The sequence below is a fragment of the Athene noctua genome, chromosome 22 (genome assembly GCF_965140245.1).
Source record: "Athene noctua chromosome 22, bAthNoc1.hap1.1, whole genome shotgun sequence".
Taxonomy (NCBI): domain Eukaryota; kingdom Metazoa; phylum Chordata; class Aves; order Strigiformes; family Strigidae; genus Athene; species Athene noctua.
Genome location: NC_134058.1, coordinates 5422054 through 5438657, shown reverse-complemented (window position 1 = coordinate 5438657; position 16604 = coordinate 5422054). Strand labels below are relative to the sequence as shown.

The following is a 16604-nucleotide window of genomic DNA, read 5'->3' as shown; positions in this document are numbered from 1 at the left end:
GTCCTGGCCCACCTGCTGCCCTTGGGATCCATGGCCTGCCTTGCCCCTGTGGATCACACCACTCTGTGCTGGGGCCAGATAATGCCCTTGGCCACACCACCGCCCTGCGGTTCACAACATAAGCCCTGTACACCATCTTCCTCCTCCTCCTCCCACTCGTCTTTCTTTGCTCCTTCCCCCCCTGCTTCTCTTTGCTTTTCTGTGTCTCCATCTCTCTTTCCCTTTCATCTACTCAGAAGGCTTTACTCTACTTCCTTGTCACCTTAATTGATTGCATTAACCTTTCAGCGTATTGGATTTCCCCAGCACCGTGCAGAGAGCACTGTGCAATATGCTTATAATCTGGGCTGTAATGGACAGGGAGCAGTCAACGAGCCCCTGCTCCAACAGGTTCTGCTGACAACTTCTTCTTGGGGAGGGGGAGAGGGAGCGCGCTGGTGGGGCCTGCCCGGCACGGCTGTCTGGCAGCCTGCGCAGACCCTGCTCCCACTGAGCAGGGTGGCAGTGTTAGCTTGTGAGAACAGGCCTTTGAAAAAGATCCAGCTCGGGAAGCAGGGGGGAGATGTCGTATTTGACCCTATTCCTGTAATTTTAACTTGTGTCTGAGCCCCCTCTTCCCTGTCTGCTTTGCCTACAGTTTTGTTCCATCTGTTCAATACTAAATTAATGAACACTATACATTTAAGCACTTGTTGCTAGTGGTAGGATGAGAAGACAGTATCACAGTTGCGCGTTTTCACATCGTTCTTGCCTTTTCCTTTAATTTCACTGTATGAGGATGTGAGAGAGGTGGATGCTTTTCCTGGGGTTTCAACGATAAAAGCATAGGAGTATTGTGCTCATGAGGAAGACAGCACCGGGGTGCAGAGAGACCAGGAGACAAAAGCCCTGAATTATATCCCAGGCTTGGCCTTGGATAAATCCTTTCACTCTCTGGTACCTTATTTCCCTCATGATGGTGGAGCTGTGATTTTGATACCCTGTAATGTGCTGCAGCATCTGCAGGAGGGCTGTGGGGTGACCCAGAGCTGTTATCTCTGTTCACTGGGCAAGGATAGGAAAGTAGCTGCAGACAGGCAGTGAAGCTACACAGGCAAGTGTCACTGCTCACGCTGACTTGTGAGGCAGGAAATAAACCCACAAGATCAGTGGGAAGAGCATGTGAGTCTGTTAAAGGCCTGGCATGCTGCTGGTGGTCAGGGCCAGAGCTGAGAGATGCTTTGGCATTTATTTATTTTAAAGAACTGCAGTGATGGATCTGCCACAATCTTCTGGTGATGGTGCCCCTGTTAAAGTATCCTAACATAGGCTTCAGTTTAGCAAAACACTTTGAGCACCAGGGTGAGTTTTGCTTAAGCCAAAGTCATTTAAGCACATATTTAGAAGTTTCCTTCAATGTGGACTGTAGGATAAGGCCTAGACCCTTGTGAGGCCCTTTTATAGTTCTTTTTAAACAGCATTTAGGATGAGTCTTCATTTATGGTTATGGCTCACAGAGTGAAAAATAGCAATAGTGGAAGGGTTTCTGATCACTTCATAGGTCTTTAGCTCAAGAGTTACATCATCTTGTTAAAAGCAGAGTTACTCTGCCCTGGGGATGTTTAGAAACTTTGAAAGTTCCTGGGCACACCAGGAGGAGGGGACAAGGACTGTATCGTGAAAGATAAAGGTATATCCCCACTCCTTGTTTTTCTGGGAAGAAAGGAGAAATGACAGGAGACAGAGAAGATTATTCCAGGTGATCATTCCAAAAAGTGGGAGGCTCCTTACAAGCCAGGAGGTAGTTGAGGGAAGGGACTTTATTTTAGGTTAAATAGAAAAGAAATAGGAGAAGGAAGCAAAGGATGAGAAATTTAAAACAAGCAAGAGAGAAAGAGAGTGAGCAAGAGCAGCACCTCCTAAATGGAAGAGTAAACAGGCACTCCGAGGCATTAACTTAATTGATTGTTCTGCAACAGGCTGAACGCTGTGTTATTCTGTCACCGTGGCAACAACCCAAAAAAATTGTCAGCCTGTTTGGATGAAGTGAAGCGAAACATTCTCTAATTTGCGGTGATCCGGGTGTTTGTTTTCCTTCCGAAGAGGCGGGGGCTCTATTGATCTATTGTTTGCACAGAGCTTTTTTTTTTAACGGCGATATGGGGGAAGCAGGAGGCTGGGGTGTGCTCCCGGGGCAGGTGAGGCGATGGGGGTGTCTCTGCCGTGTTTCCCCAGATCTACCTTTGCAGGGTGGTCACGGATATCCAGCAGAAACTCCAGCGGTAGGAACTGTCCCAAGGAAGCTTGAGGACAGGGGAAAGTGTTCGGCTGTGATGGGCTCGTGCCAGAGCTACTGCTTCAGTTCTTCCTGTTCTTGCCCCATTGGGCTCTTGCAGCTCCTGTATTGCAGTCTGTGGTGTTAGGTAAGGACCGCTACAACTGTCTTGGGGACCAGAGCAGCTCTGTCCCCCCAACTTCCGTCTCAGATCCGTGCTATTCCATCTAACGTGTGCAGACGTGTGCCTGTGCAAACCCCGTGCTTGTGGGAACGTATCGTTGCACGCTCAGTGCAGTCATGTTTGAGTTTTATCCCAGAACCACAGCTGCGGTGAGATAGCGCAGTGCTCACTTTGAGCTCTCTGCTACAGCAGCAAAGAGCTGAAATCCCTGTGCCAACGGACAGGGGATTGTCCCCTGGGATAGCAGGCCAAGCTGCTCCGAGGGGCTGTGGGGACGGTGGGACGGGTGGGAGGGCTGCGTTGCTGCAGGCACGGCTTGGGCCAGAGCCCCGGGGGGGACGCGGGTGGGAAGAGGCACCACAAGTAGTGCAGTGGCTTGTGCACCCCATCAGCTGTGTCTGGCCGTGCATAGCCCTGGGGGCCAGGAAGGAGCTCCTGGGGATGCCACTTGCTGTCAGCACATGCTTGATTTCAGAGTGAAATGTCGCTGCAGCACTTGCTTCAGCTGGGAAATGTTCAGTCAGAATGGGGAAGCCCAGGAGACGAGGGAGCAAGCCCACGTGGCTGGGGTGAGCAGCAAGGCCTTGGGCCAAAGACATCGTGCTGAGAGGGGTGCTGTGGCAGTGGAGGGGAAAGCTGGCAAAAAGGTGCCTTACAGGCCTGCAGCAGGGGGAACAGGCAAAGATGGCTCCGAGCCAGTGGGAGAGTGAGTGGCAGAGGTGGCTCTAGGCCAGCAAAGGAGAGCAGAGAGGGTTTCCTTGTGACAGAGGATCAGTAAGAGGGACAGGCTGCTGACCTTCCTTGTGCATGGCCTGGCACGGAGGTTTCACCCTCTCATTTGGGGTTTTCTGCACTCTTCACAGCCTTTGGGGACCCCGGTGGGGACCCCCATGTTTTCCATCCAGGCAGATCATCCCCATTACTCCTCAGCAGCGTCCCAGCCCACACACAGCTACTCCAGCTGCTGCACAGGGGCTGTCTAGTTGATCCCTGAGATTTCAGGGGAAGCTGTAGAATATGTTATAGTCAAGTGCTGGAGGGTGTTGTTTTGTGGGGTGTACAGGGGCAAAAAAGCCACAGTATGTCCCTGCGCTCTTCCTGCCTACCTCCCTGCCCCTTTCTCTGTTGCCTTGGGGTTTTTTTCCTCCTCTGTTTGTACCATTTTTTCTTTATCACCCTTTTCCTCTTTCTGTCTCTCCCTATTTCACTCTCTCTATCCAGTTTTTAACTCTTCTGCTCTATTGCTCTTTCTCACTGTGTAGATGTGGGTGGGTTTAAGAGGCTGTGGCTGGCGGGTGAGCAATGTCCCTAGGCACTGTGTCCTGCATGGGGATCTGTCCCACATGCTCCCGGGGGGTGTGCGTGGGGGGGGGGCGCACCGTGGGCAGGTGAGAGAGGAGCGTTTCATGTCTCCCGGGAGAAAGCTGAGCTGCCAGTGAAAGTTTGGCGGTTATTGGCGTCAGGAGAAGCTAAATAACCCTGTAACTGGTATGAAGGTGAATTCACGGTCTAGTGAGCACTGAAAATACGAGAGGGCTCTGAGACAGGCAAAGTGTGGAGAGGGGAATACAACTCGCCCATGGCTCAGGGCAGTGCTGTGTCTCTGAAGCGGAGTGGGGACGTGTGCCGTGGCCATCCCGAGCGTCAGGCGCAGCACACCGCCTTCTGGGGGGCCGGCCGGGACGAGGAGGGTGCTCGGTATTGCAAGTTCGGTGACAAATGAGGCATGCAGACATTGACAGGGCAAGAACGCCCGCAGAGAAAGTCTGTGTACCTCTGGCTGTGGACAGCCATGCCACGCCTGACTGCACAGCCCTGTACTCACGGGTGGCACGAGGCTGTGCACATATGTGTGTGTCCCCACGCAGGATCTCGCAGGTTCACATCTTGGCGTGCCCTTGTGCGTGTAGATGCATCCACAGCTGTGTGAACATAGGGGTGCAGGCACATGCATGCTACAGATACGGTCCTCTGCTGTCTGCAGCAGCTCGCAGTCAAGTCAAATTCCTCTCTGGTGTAAGTACACTCTAGTCAGGCAGCACAGACAGATTTATCCCAGCGTATCTTGAACGTCTGTGCGGTTACCTGCTGTGAGCGGGAGAAGAGTTGCAGGAAATCTATTCTCCTTCCAGCTGGGAGAGGCTGATGCCTTGGAGTACCAGGAGATGTGCAGAGAGGAAACCCCCTTCAGCTTTTCACCTGGAGCTGGTAATCTCCTTGTGCCGGATCCCTGAAAGAGGGGAATTGCATTTGAAGCTCAGCCAGTGGTGATTTAGTGTTAGACATTTGCAGAAGAGACTTTGATTAATTCGTAGTAAAATCAAGTAGCACTTGGGTGCCAGCACCACATTCCAGGGTGAGCCGGCGACCGAGGTGCGCGCTGGGCGGGCTGCCAGGTGCCTGAGCAATCCCCGCGGAGGTGGCAGCACCATCCAACCCACAGCCTCTCCCTGCTTGGGCTTCTTAATTATTAATTTATTTTTCTCCCTTCCTTGGCAAAAAAATAGTATTTGGTAACGACCTCAAATTGCAAAATGCTGATGATTTGGAGAATGTGTCACAGAAGCTCCAGGGTGATAAAGGGGAGACGAATCCCAGCCAACAATCCGGCTCAGCCAGTTTGCCTATTTATTAAAGAAAAAGCCCAGATCATTAACTTTTTTGTTGTTGTTCTGTTTGCGGGCAACTCCCTGCTGGCAACTTTCGGGCGCCCAGTAAATTAAACCGAGTATCGGCCTGGTTCGGGGCAGCCTGAGCACCTAGTTAAAGCTGTGAAATGCGTTAGAAACTGGCTTCGTTTATGTTAGCGCATGAATAAACCCTTTAGGGTACCACGCAAAAGTGCTCTCTGACATAAAAGCGGTGTCGGAAAATCCTCGCTCGCTGCCTCGTAGAGGGTCAGGTACTGTAACTGGAGAGCTGAGCTGCACTTCTCCTCCCGCTGTTTGTTCACACAGTTAATTGCCCCTCGACACGTTGCTGTGCCATGTTGGTCCCCGGAGAAGCAGGGCTGGAAGAGAGCATCTGTAGGCACAGGCTTTGTTGGTTCCCCATTTGCCTGCTTGGTTTGGTTGTTGAATAAAGAACAGTGCAGGGATGGGCTTGCCTGCCTGGTGCCTCTGTGAACTTAGAGAGTTCCCTGTGCTATCAGGGAAGGGTGATCACGTCCCCCTCCTCTGAAACATCCCACGTGTTCACTGAAGTAGTGCTTCAAGCTAAATCAGTTTGCTGAGGGCTCCAGCTTCCCTTAATTCAGTGTCAGGACCGGGCTTGCATGGCTATTATTCAAGAAGCTTTATCAGAAGCACAAAGCTAGCATCTGCCCTCCTGCTTCCCTCTGGGCATCACCATCTCTCCTGCCCTGGGTTTGGCACACAGAGACTCGAGGGACTGCCTCACGGAGCCCATTTGCAGGCAAAACTCGTTTCAGCTCCTCGAGAGTCTCGGCTGTTACACTGGAGGCTAGAGGAGCCTGGTGGCTTGTCACTAGTCACTGGCAGAGCAGCGCGGAGGCTCTGAGAACCAGCTAGAACTGAGGGGCTCCTCTGGGAAAAGGGAGCAAAGATGCTGAGATCGCTAGGCTCTCCCCTGCCCTCTTTCAACCCAGCTGAGTTGTAATTAGGGCCAGTTTTTAGGTTTTAATCTCAGCTGATGTCCAAGCTCTTTCCCTCAGAGGTAGCCACCTTCTTTCCTAGGCCTGGTTCATGTCCCTCCACAACAATTTCTCTGATGAAGACTGCCCAGACCCGTGCTCACGTGGGTGCTGATGGGAGGAGAAGGGTATTTTTCAAGGTTTCTGCTAGGTTTTTTTCTTCTGAAATACAAGGATGTGCAATTTTTTTAGTTTCAATTTAGCATTGGAGAATTTTATAATTTAGTAATTAAAATCTCTGATAGGCTTTAGAAATTGCAGCTAATTGAATTTAATGGGAAGATGATTTTCAATTTTATTTGATTACCCGGACCCCTGGCATTGGTATTTATGGGAAAAAAATGGGAAATGTGCTGTGTGGGCTAAGATGGCATAATTGAATTAGGGCTAATCGGATTTCTTCGTCATGAATTTCACTATAATTTTCCTATAATTTTCCATTAGATATCTAGTTTACAAATATTCACAAAGAAATGAAGCTCTTTCGGAATGGAGATTGCTGGCTAACAGGATTACAGGGACGATAGCTCGGCACTGCCAGCCCGGGCTCCTTCAGTAATGCAATCGCTGCGTCTGCCTCACACTTACCGCCCGCCGCTGCTCCCCGCACCCCCTCCGGCCCACTGCCAGGGCTCCCGAGGGGCCGCGGCCACGCTTCCTCCGGGGTCCTTGATGCCTCTTCACGGTGATGTCCGTGTGCCACTTCACTGCACACATATCCTCGTGCACGGGCACACATGTCCCTGCCGTGCTGTGCCGGCGCGTGTGCGCACACGGCACCGGCGTGTACCCGGGCTTGCTCAGAACCACTTGCGTGCGTGTTGGCATATCCCCTGTGTCAGCACCAGGGATGCTCAGGCAGCCTCGTTGCACAAGCAGGGCCAGCCCACGTGGATGCACGCGTGCTGCATCATGGGCATCTCTCGTCACACGCTTGTCCCTGTGCCTCATGCACAAGGGGATGCTTTGCCTTCCCTCCCTGTTGCGGGGTGGGGGTGCTGCTGTCACATCCCAGAGGAGGGGTCGCCATCAGTCCCCACTGTATGCAGTCCAGGGTCTCCTCTCTGCTCTTGCTGCCCTTTTCTTACCTCCTCCATCGTCTTCCCCTCTGCTGGCCCTTGTAACAAAGGAGTGTCCGTCCCACCTGCTCCATCGGGGACAGTCCCCAGCATCCCTCTGAACCCTGCGTGGAAGCAGGGCTGACACAACCTCTGCCTGTGATGGGGCAGGGAGAGCAGAGCAGATAACGTGCCAGGCTCCCTCTGCTTCCCTCCCTTCTGCCTCTTGTTCCTGCCCAAGCCAGCTCAAATCCATTGTGAATTTATATGGAGACCATCCCTACTTCACACATGTCAGAGTTCTGTAAAATCCCGCCTGTCTCTCTGCCTGTCCCACCTCTGTTGCTTGCTGTGCTGTATGTCAAAACCCTTTCCCTGTCTGCTGGTGTGACCCAGCCCATTTCGGGACACAGTTGCTGGGGGAGCGAGTCATTACTCTGGGGAGTAAGTAGGGTAGCAGCTCTTCTCTACTCGGAGCCACTTGTCATCTCCGTGGCATCAGGCCTTCCACATACGTCCAGAGCAGGACAGTCTCTGCTAAAACATCCGTGACAGTCCAGCGCTGTCCTGGGTGCCCAGGTGGCATCACACTGGTGAGCTGCAGCAGCCATATGCAGGACCTCCCGTGTTTGTACACTGACGTGTGAACGTGTGTGTGTGCACATGGCATGTGCTCACGTTTTTGTTTGCATCCAAGCATGTCTGTGCAGGAACACAAGCTGGCTTGCAGCTCCTCTAGACAGAAATCACCTTTTTGTTTTGTGCTTGCCCCGTGCTCTGCAGGAATGGGTCTTGCCCAGCCTGGGACCTGCCCTTGGGCAGCGGTTTCCTGGTGCCTCCAGAAGCCATCCCAGTGCCTGGTGTGCCGAGCTGGGGCTCAGGGCTTCATGGGGGCAGCTCTGGGCTGGCTCAGGGTGGCATTTGCTGGTTTTGCAGGCAGAGCGCCTGCTGTTCGGTGCCAGGTACCTTCCCTCTTGGATGCGATGCCTGGGTAGGACTATCCCCTTGCCTCCTTGCTCTGAAATCCCCAGGCTGCACTTTTAATCGCTGTAGTAAATTGTAACTAATTGTTAGTGCATTCAAACCCCTGCCACTCCTTCCCCCTAAGTCCTCTGGGCCCCTGTGGACTGCGAGGACGCGCAGTGTACGTTCACTGCCGTATGGCCCGCGCCTGCTACAGTCATTCCCTCTGGGCAGTGGTCAAGAGATGAGCAGCATTTGGCTTCCAGCAGATGCTGGAAGCTGTGGAGTGTCTAGAAGAGCAGCAACCACATGGTGGGGAGCTGGTGTCAAACTGTTTGAGTTACGCCAAGGAATAGTAAATGGCAGAAGCAATCCCAGCAGAGCCCCACCCGGCACACTGAGACTCGGCACAGCCGCTTTGGCAACGCTTTCTGGGCACCATGTGCCAATAATGGGATTGAAACTGAATTGAGAAGGAAGGAGCGAAAGAGCAGGAAAGGGAAAGAAAGCACGGATTGTCTGCTCCTGCCGCCCAGGCCCCGAGGCCTCCGGGCACCTCCCTTGACGAAACAGAAATCAAACAAAATTACAGAAATAGGGCAAGAGCATTTGCCTAATAGACTCCCCAAGCAGGAGCAGGAGGAGGAGCACAGCGCTGCCAGATCTCCAACCTGCAATCTGAGAGCCAGCGCCCTGAGCCCACATGAATCCAGAGCACGGCCCCAGGCCCTGGGGTCAGCTCCAGCTAAGGAGGGAGAAACTGCCAAGAAAATGGGCTAAGCATAAAAAACAAAGGTAGAAGAGACACAAAAAGGGGGATGTCCCACATATCAGCGTGACTCACCCCCTGCTCAGCCCTGGCACACTGTCTGCGGGGAAAGCATTAAACTGTAATAATAATAATAAATTAATCATCCTTCCCCCTCCCATTGCACTTTTCATCTGAGGATCTCTGAGCACCTGGCAAACATTAATTACTGAGAGCTCCCAATGCCCCTGGGAGGGTGGGAAGGGACAAGGAGAGATCTCTTCACCTGCCGCAAAAGGGCAGCCACGGCTGGAGCGGATGGGGTGGCTCTCGCCGTGGCACGGTGGCACAGTTCAGAGCAGCACGAGGGGTGCTGCCTCCCTCGAGTGCTCCTGGGGACTGGGGGGTCCGGGAGCTGCTTTGTGCCAGGGCACTGTCAGAGGCAGGTTTTTGCAGGAGAGGTGGGGGAAGGAGGGGAGGTGCTGTTCTAACGGGGGGGGGGGGGCACAGGGGTCCCCAGAGGAGCAGAAAGCTCCACAGCCTCTGAGGGAGGAAAGAACGAACTTTTCTTGGGTAAGAGGCAAAGGAGGGAGTATGGGGAAATAAAATAAAACCTGATCCTGTGACTGGAGATCGCTGAGATAGGAAATCAGGCCTTGCCGTTGCGTCAGCTGCAGGGCGTGGACTTCACCTGAAAAAACACCTTGGCAAGTTGTTCCTGCAAGGAGGAGTGGGAGGGACAGTGGGAAGTCTGCGGAGGGGATCCTCCGGGTGTGTTTAGGTTGTGTGTGTGGGTTCATGTGTGTCATGGCGTATGGAGATGTGTGTATTTGACTGTGAGCAAGCACAGAGTATCATTTTCTTTGTCGGAGTGCATATGCATGTTGTGTGTGCATGCTGGGATGGGAGGGGTGGGGAACATTTGTATACTGATGTGTGAATGTGCTCAGCTTGGTGCATGTAGAAGAACAGGTATGTTTAGAGGGTCTGTGTGTCAGTGTATGTGCAGTGACACATCTGTGTTACGGTGTGTGCCCCCTCGTAAGGGCCCAGAGGTACAGCTGGAGCCACTGGGAGCAGCGATGGAGAGCAGAACTCCTCCTGCTTAAACACTGAGGAGAAGTGCAGATGGAGAAATCTGGGTGACACGGGGTGCAGTGAACTTATGGGACCCATCAGCAACCTCACACCTGGAGGAAAGCGTTGGGTCCAAACAGCTACCACAAAGCCAGAGATGAACCAGCACAAACGTTTCTGGCGCTGTCCATCATTTCCTGGGGTAGGATATTCCCTGGCAGGTGCTGTGGCGTCTGACTCGGGTGTAAGGACCAGGGTGGGCTCTGATGAGGACTGGGGGGCGATATTGGCTGGGCTGGTGTCCGTGCTGGGGCCGAGTGAAATGCAGAAAGATGGGATTTTAAAGGCAGCACCGAGTGATGATGCTGGTGGGAGCCCGTGGCATGGTTAGAAACCAGGAGGGGAAGTGGGGGCGGTGCTGATAGTGTTTTGCCCATCTCTTAACGCAGCAGCTTGCCTGCAGCAGGTGGGAAGGTGAATCCCACGCAGGGGCTCAGCTTGGCTGGGCTCTGCTGCCTGGGCAGCACCGCGGGCAGGACACGCTCGCCTCCCGCCTGACACTGCTGTCCCCACCCTGCTTCCTGGCCCGGAGGGTCCCCAGGTGCCTGCGTTTCACTAGACTTTGTTTAGATTTTTTTCCGGGAGAAGCCAGCATACTTGTGGTTTTCAGAAACGGCTCCCCCTCTTCCCTTCCTTCTCCCCTGCCCTCTGGCCCGCTGCGCTGCCCGTACGCTTCCACGTGTGCAGCTGCAGCTCCTGCTGAGAGCTGGGTTAGATGATGACTTGTAGTGTTGGGTCTCTGGGCTCTGGACACTCTCTGGGTGCAGCATGTCCTGGTGTGCCAGAGTCAAACAGACCTGGGCTCCTTCCAGCCCTGTGACTAACCTGTCCGTCCACTTTTGGTGAGTCTCTTCCCTCGCTAGTGCCTCAGTTTCCCCATCTGTGCAGTGGGGTAATGATGCTGGCCTCCTTTGAAAAGCACATTAAGTTCTGCTTATAAAAGGGATTTAAGAGCTGGTGAGTTCATGGACTGCTCCCCAGCCCTGGTGAGGAGCCCCGCTCTGCCAAAATCCATGGAGCCAAACGTGGTGTCTTCACAAAAACAGCCTACAACCTGCTCAAAATACCTATTTAATCAGGTAAATAATCTGCTCGTTTGTTTTAAAGAAAGAGGCTTATATCTGTGTTTACCCAACACGCCTCTTAGAACCTCCCTCGCATTCTTTGCTACTTAGAAAAATAAAGCAACAAAAAATGAGGAAATTCGCTGCAAAAGAAAAACCACCCCTCCTGTGGGCCAAAGCGCTCCTGCGGCGGAGCAGGGCCGGCTTCCTGCGGGGCGTTGGGCAAGATGCTTTAACGTCCACGGGGTTGTGACACCGCCCCCCCCGGGCCCAGGCACCCAGCGCTGCCCGCCCGCCACCGGCGCCGGGGACCCCGCGGCCGAGCGCAGACCCGCGTGGGCCGGCCGTGCCCGGGGCAGCCCGCCCTGCCCTTGCCCCAGGGCTGCGGGTCTTGCCGGTCCCCGGGGCACCCCCGCCGCTCGCCCGCGCCCCCCGAGGACTCCTCCGCCGTTTGCCCCGCGCCGGCGGCTCCTCCCCCGCCTGCTGCGGGGCTCCCGCGGCCACGCGTGGGTCCAGCCCGGCGGCGGTGGGAGCGGGGCACCGCGGCCGGACCGAGCCCGGCGGGCAGCCCGCGGCCCTGCGCGCCCCGAGCGCGGGGCTCCCCCCGCTGCCTCCCCCGCCCGAGGTGACCCCGGCCCGGCCCGGCCCCGCACCTGCCCCCGGCGGCGGCGGGCCCGGCGCGGGGGCGTGTCCGCCGGGCCCAGGCCCCGCCCCCCGCGGCGGCCGGTGCCCGCCCCCGGCCCCGCTGCCAAAGTGACTCGGGGAGGACCGGCACGGCAATGACATCAGTGCTTTAAACAACTTGTTATTCGGGAGCAATCAGCTGCAATTAGGTATTAATTAAGTATTATGAAAGTTGATTATTTAAGTGAATTCGGCTTTCGTCTCTCCGACTATGGTAAGTACAGCACAATTGTCCTTTTCCTGCCCCCAGCCCCCCGCCCGCCGCTCGGCCGAGCCCCCGCTCGGTGCGGCTGTCGGTGCCCGCGGAGCGGTGCGGAGCGGTGCGGAGCGCTGCCTGCCCCGGCCGCCCCGCCGAGCGTCTCGTCCCCTCCGCCGCCGCCGCGGGGCCGGGCGCTGCGGGCAGTTTCCCCGGGACCCGGTGCCCGGGGGCCGCCGCCGCCGCCGAAACTTTTCCCGTCGCCGAGGCGGGTGCGGGGCGGCGCGAAGGGGCTCCCGGGCCGAGCGGGGCGCGGGGGGGCACCAGGTGCTGCCGGGGGCTCGCAGCCTCTTTCACTTTTCTTTCACTTGTTTTACGGAAGTTGGCTTCCTCTCCTGCCGCCGCCCCGGCCCCGCTCTCCCCCGGCCCCGCGGAGGCGGGCGGCGAGGTGAGCCGGGGGCTCCGCTCCGCCGCGTCCTTCCCGGCAGCGCGGCGGCCCCCGCGGGCCGGGCCGGGGCGGCGGGGCGAGGCGCGGGCTGGCCGGGAGAGGATGCGGAGGGGAAGTTTGTGGGGGTTTTGAAATGATTCTGCGTTTGTATTTGTTGTAAGTTGTGTGGGTTGTTTTCTCTTTCATTTCTTTCCCCTTCTGAGCTCTGGCGTCTCGTTGGTAAAGGTTGCTTGTCAGGTTCCTGTGCTGTCTAAATGAAAAGGAATTTAATTTATTTGGGACAAGGCAGTGTCGGATGAAGAGGCTGCTTATTACATTTAATGAGTATTTTTTTTTTCCAACCTGGGCATATCTGGGATGGGTTTGTTTTTGTCCTTCCATGTGAGGTATATGAGACCTCCCCCACCCCTTCACATCTCGCAGGGAGGAGAAACAGTGGCCAGACTGGGGCAATGTTTTGGTTTTGGATTACAGGCCCCGGTGGCGGGGCTGGGTGTGTTTTTGGTTGGAGCTTTATGTGGCACGTCCACTGGATTTTGATCAGGTATTGGGACAGAGAGCAGGGTCTGGCCTGGTGGTGGGCTGGGCCGGTGCAGGGGCTCGGCTGGGTTGTGGTGGTGGACAGGGCTCCCTCAGGCAGGGGCGTGATGGCAGCCGCGGGCTCTCGGGGGCTCAATGTGCCGGTGGGTTTTCCAGCCCTTGGCCAGTCTGGGGCAGGGTCTCACCTAGATTTCACAAAGCGGGCGAGTTCACAGTTCAGTAGGAGTCCCTTGGGCCATGTTACCTCCCTCTTTGCGACCCGATCCTGCCACTTTGGCCCTGTACCTGCTAACACAACCATACCTGCTTCTCCAAAATGGTGTAAACCATTCTCTTCTGTTTAAAAACTAAATGGCAGCGATGGGCCAAAGAGGCCTGCGTTGGCGATCCGCCACGGTCCGGGCAATTACTGCCAGAGCGTATGTGTACATGTGTGTGGTGGTGGTTTGTTTTTTGTTGTTTTTTTTTTAATAAGGAGTAAGATGGCAATAAACTGGTTGATGATTGACTGGGCCTGAACTATGTACTCTGATATTTTGATTGAGGGGATAATTCTGTCATCGTTTATTTCACTTATTTATTTATTTCTATCATCGCTATCAGGACCCGAGCGGCTCGGGAACGGCTTCCACCCGCGAGCGCGTCGCGCCGGCTCTGGTCGGGTCCAGCCGTGGGCGTGTGCCTGCCCTCCCTTCTAGATCAAGGAGCTGGGAGGCTGCGTGGGCAGCCCAGGAGTTAAGGATGTGGTGAAACTGCAGGAGGGCAAATGCTTTAAAGAGTAATAAACAGTGATTTACCCCCTGATCTCCATCTCCAGGAGGAGCTGTGGCAGCGGAGATGGGATCTGCCGGCGGCTGGGCAGGGCCGTGCCCGCCCGGGGGGGCAGCGCCCCCTGCCGGCCGGAGCGCCGCCCGCTGGCCAATGGGCCCCCGCGCCGCCCCGCCCGGCCCCGCTGCCCGAGGCCGACACCTTCCCCCCACCTCCTGCCCCCCAAGAGGGACCCTCCTTCTCCTCAGCAGTGTGGTGGGCGCTCGGCCTTCCCGCCGCTGCGCCCAGGGCACGCCTGGGGTTCGGTGCTGTGCTGTGGGAACCCGGGAGGCAGTAAGCCATGGAAATGAGGATCTGGGAGATCTGTTTAAGTCAGCATTACGGTCTGTGTGGGTGAACCCGTCTTGTCATGATCTCGGGGCAAAGACCTGCCCCATAATCACCACCTCTAACCCTTATCTACTTGGGCCAGCTTATCTCCCTCAGTCGCTGCCTCTTGAATTCTCTCCAAGCCCTCAGGCTGTGGCTCCCCGGAGGCAGTGCCCGAGGGCTGCTCACACGAGCTGCCAGCTGGCAGAGGCAAGTCCGGAGGGGTTTCTTTCCCAGAGGGACTCAGTATGTGGGGTCTGACAGTCTGCTCTTGCCGAGGGCTTTCTCAGCTCAGACAGTCCCTGCATGGACCTTCTAGGGCCAGAAGCATTCATAGTGTTAAGGGCTGGAAAGAATTCATGGACTGAGTCCATCTGCCCAGGATTGTGGCAAGATGTTCCCTACATGTGACTTTCTGCAACTCTGGTTGTAAATATCTTGAGTGACTGGACACCTGTCACTTCCTTTGGGAAACTGTTCCCCAGCCTAATTATCCTTGGTATGAGATTACAGGAACTGATCTCAGAATGAGGACCAAGCAAACCTATAGTAAATGAGTGGAGAAACACCTAATTTTCCACTCAAAGGGTCATTTTGTGAGTTTGTTTTCTCAAATCACTGTTGTTGTTTGAAACACCCAGTAGGTAGGAACATCTTCTCTGGGCTGGTGCCAACTTTTTTTTTTTTTTGACAGTACACATTTTTTGGAGAGACATTGGCTCAGTCAAGGTTGGTGTCATTTCTGTGCTGAGCTCATGGTCTGTGGAAGGTTCACAGGCAGTTTGTTTGGGTGTTCAGGTCACTTTCTAGTAGTGCTATGAGATGCTTGTTGGGTGGAAAGCATCCAAGTGCTTAAGCCTACCTAGTGAAGACTCTTTCTTGGGAGAAAGGTTTACCCAGGCAGGGATTAACCTTCTCATTATGGTATTAAGCTGGGCCCAGGTATTACTTGAAGAGCATGCTTCAAAGCCAGCTGAAGTCCGTAGGAGTGTTTCTACTGGTTTGGCATTATAGAGCGATAACTCACAGAAAGACCAGAAACTTGATCCCTGAGATAATGAACTTCTGCTCCCCTGTCTGCTGGGTCCTCTTCCCTCTGGATGAGGTCTGCTGCTGACAGAGTGGGGTCTGCTCACGTGTGCGGGTGCTGCAGCCTTCTGCTGTGAAACAGGGTCCAAAGAGGGGGAGAGACAACATGTACCAGAACCGGCTGTGAGCGATACAGATAACTCAGCTGGAAGGGATCAGAATATGTAGCTTCCATATCATCAGTTTCTCTTTCTGTTTTCCTGGACTATTTATGCTTCCACTCTGAGTCCTCCTTGCCACTGTCGGAAAAGACTATCTGAGCTTGGAATTTATTTCAGGGCTTTTGCCGGCGCAGCCTTGTCTGTCCCACTTCTCATGCTGCCAGAGCACTTGGCTGCCCTTACAGCGAGAGCCTTTGTGTCCACTTTGACTCTCCCTCTGACATCACATCATACCCCTAGGCTGCTGTGTAGCCTACAGTTCAGGTTTCTTTCTGAAAAGTTGGTTGAAATTATCTGAAAAGTAATGAAAAGTCCTGTAGGAGGTGAAGACAACCGTTGCCTGTGCTGCCTCTCCCACCTCCATCTGGGCTCCTTCCCTCCCTCCCAGGGTTTGAAGACGCGGCCGTTCCCAGGGTTTGGAGAGCTCAGGTGCCACCCAGGGCTCAGCTCCCAGAAGTGCTGACATCGCAGAGGCCATGCTGGCCGATCCAGCTGGGGTTTGGGAGAACCAACGTCCTCGTCCTCAGCTGCACTTTGCAAAGCAAAGAGGGGGCAGAGGAGGCTTGGCTGGAAGCAGGGGAGGGGCAGAACCTACAGCCAAAAGTCCCACGCGGCACTGTCTCCTCCCCTCCGGTTCAATGCGGACTGGATCAATTTGGACGTCTTCAGCAATAAAAAATGCCGATGTCGTCCTAATTCACCAGGCCCCGAGATGACAGCAAATTTACATTTTTTAATTAAACTAGCAGCCAGTTTTTATGAGAGGGGGCTGGGTTATGCAAATCAAATGGTTGTGTACGAAAGATTAGGAGAGTTTGGGAATAAATTCCACAAATGCTAATAAAAAAAAAAAGAGAGAAAATGAGAGGGGGGAGAGAGAGGGACATTGTTCCATTAGCCCCTTTTAGACTGATTTCCCTAGGGAGAAAGCAATGGGGGGTGAGAGATGGAGGCAGCTTTCAGAGACAGGTAAAATTCATTTTGAGGATTGAGAGCCCTTTGGACCAGGACCTTGTTGCTCCCTGTTTCCTCTCCCGGGGCTCACAGGGAAGATGAAGACAGACATCAGTAGCAAAAGAAAAACTTGCTAGTTTCTAATCCCTGTTCCAGCTTGACCAGTGATTTTACTGGCTGAAACACCAGCCGGGGCTGGGGAGCTGCCCTGGGTGACTGCAGCCTGGTTGAGGATGTAGAGGGGGTGCGCAGTGCTTAGCTGCTGGAGGGGCTGGGCTGGGTCGCCGTGGTCTTGGAGGAGGGTGGACCTGACAGGGTGACAGATCAGTCCCTGG

At 54.7% G+C, this 16604-nt stretch overlaps 1 protein-coding gene across 13 annotated transcripts in view; it reads left to right on the top strand.

Moving 5' to 3' along the window:
• Positions 1 to 16604, top strand: part of CASZ1 (castor zinc finger 1) — a 211133-nt gene that overhangs the window by 101642 nt on the left and 92887 nt on the right. For 3 of the 13 annotated variants that reach the window (XM_074925154.1, XM_074925166.1, XM_074925153.1), the window contains exon 1: positions 11828 to 11958. The exons of 9 other annotated variants lie outside the window; for them this stretch is intronic. In XM_074925154.1, coding sequence (XP_074781255.1) covers positions 11910 to 11958 — 49 coding nt within the window. In that variant the 5' untranslated portion in view covers positions 11828 to 11909. Of the gene's footprint in view, positions 1 to 11827; positions 11959 to 16604 lie in introns of those variants that run through there. One more of the 13 variants, XM_074925159.1, reaches the window with a different exon arrangement.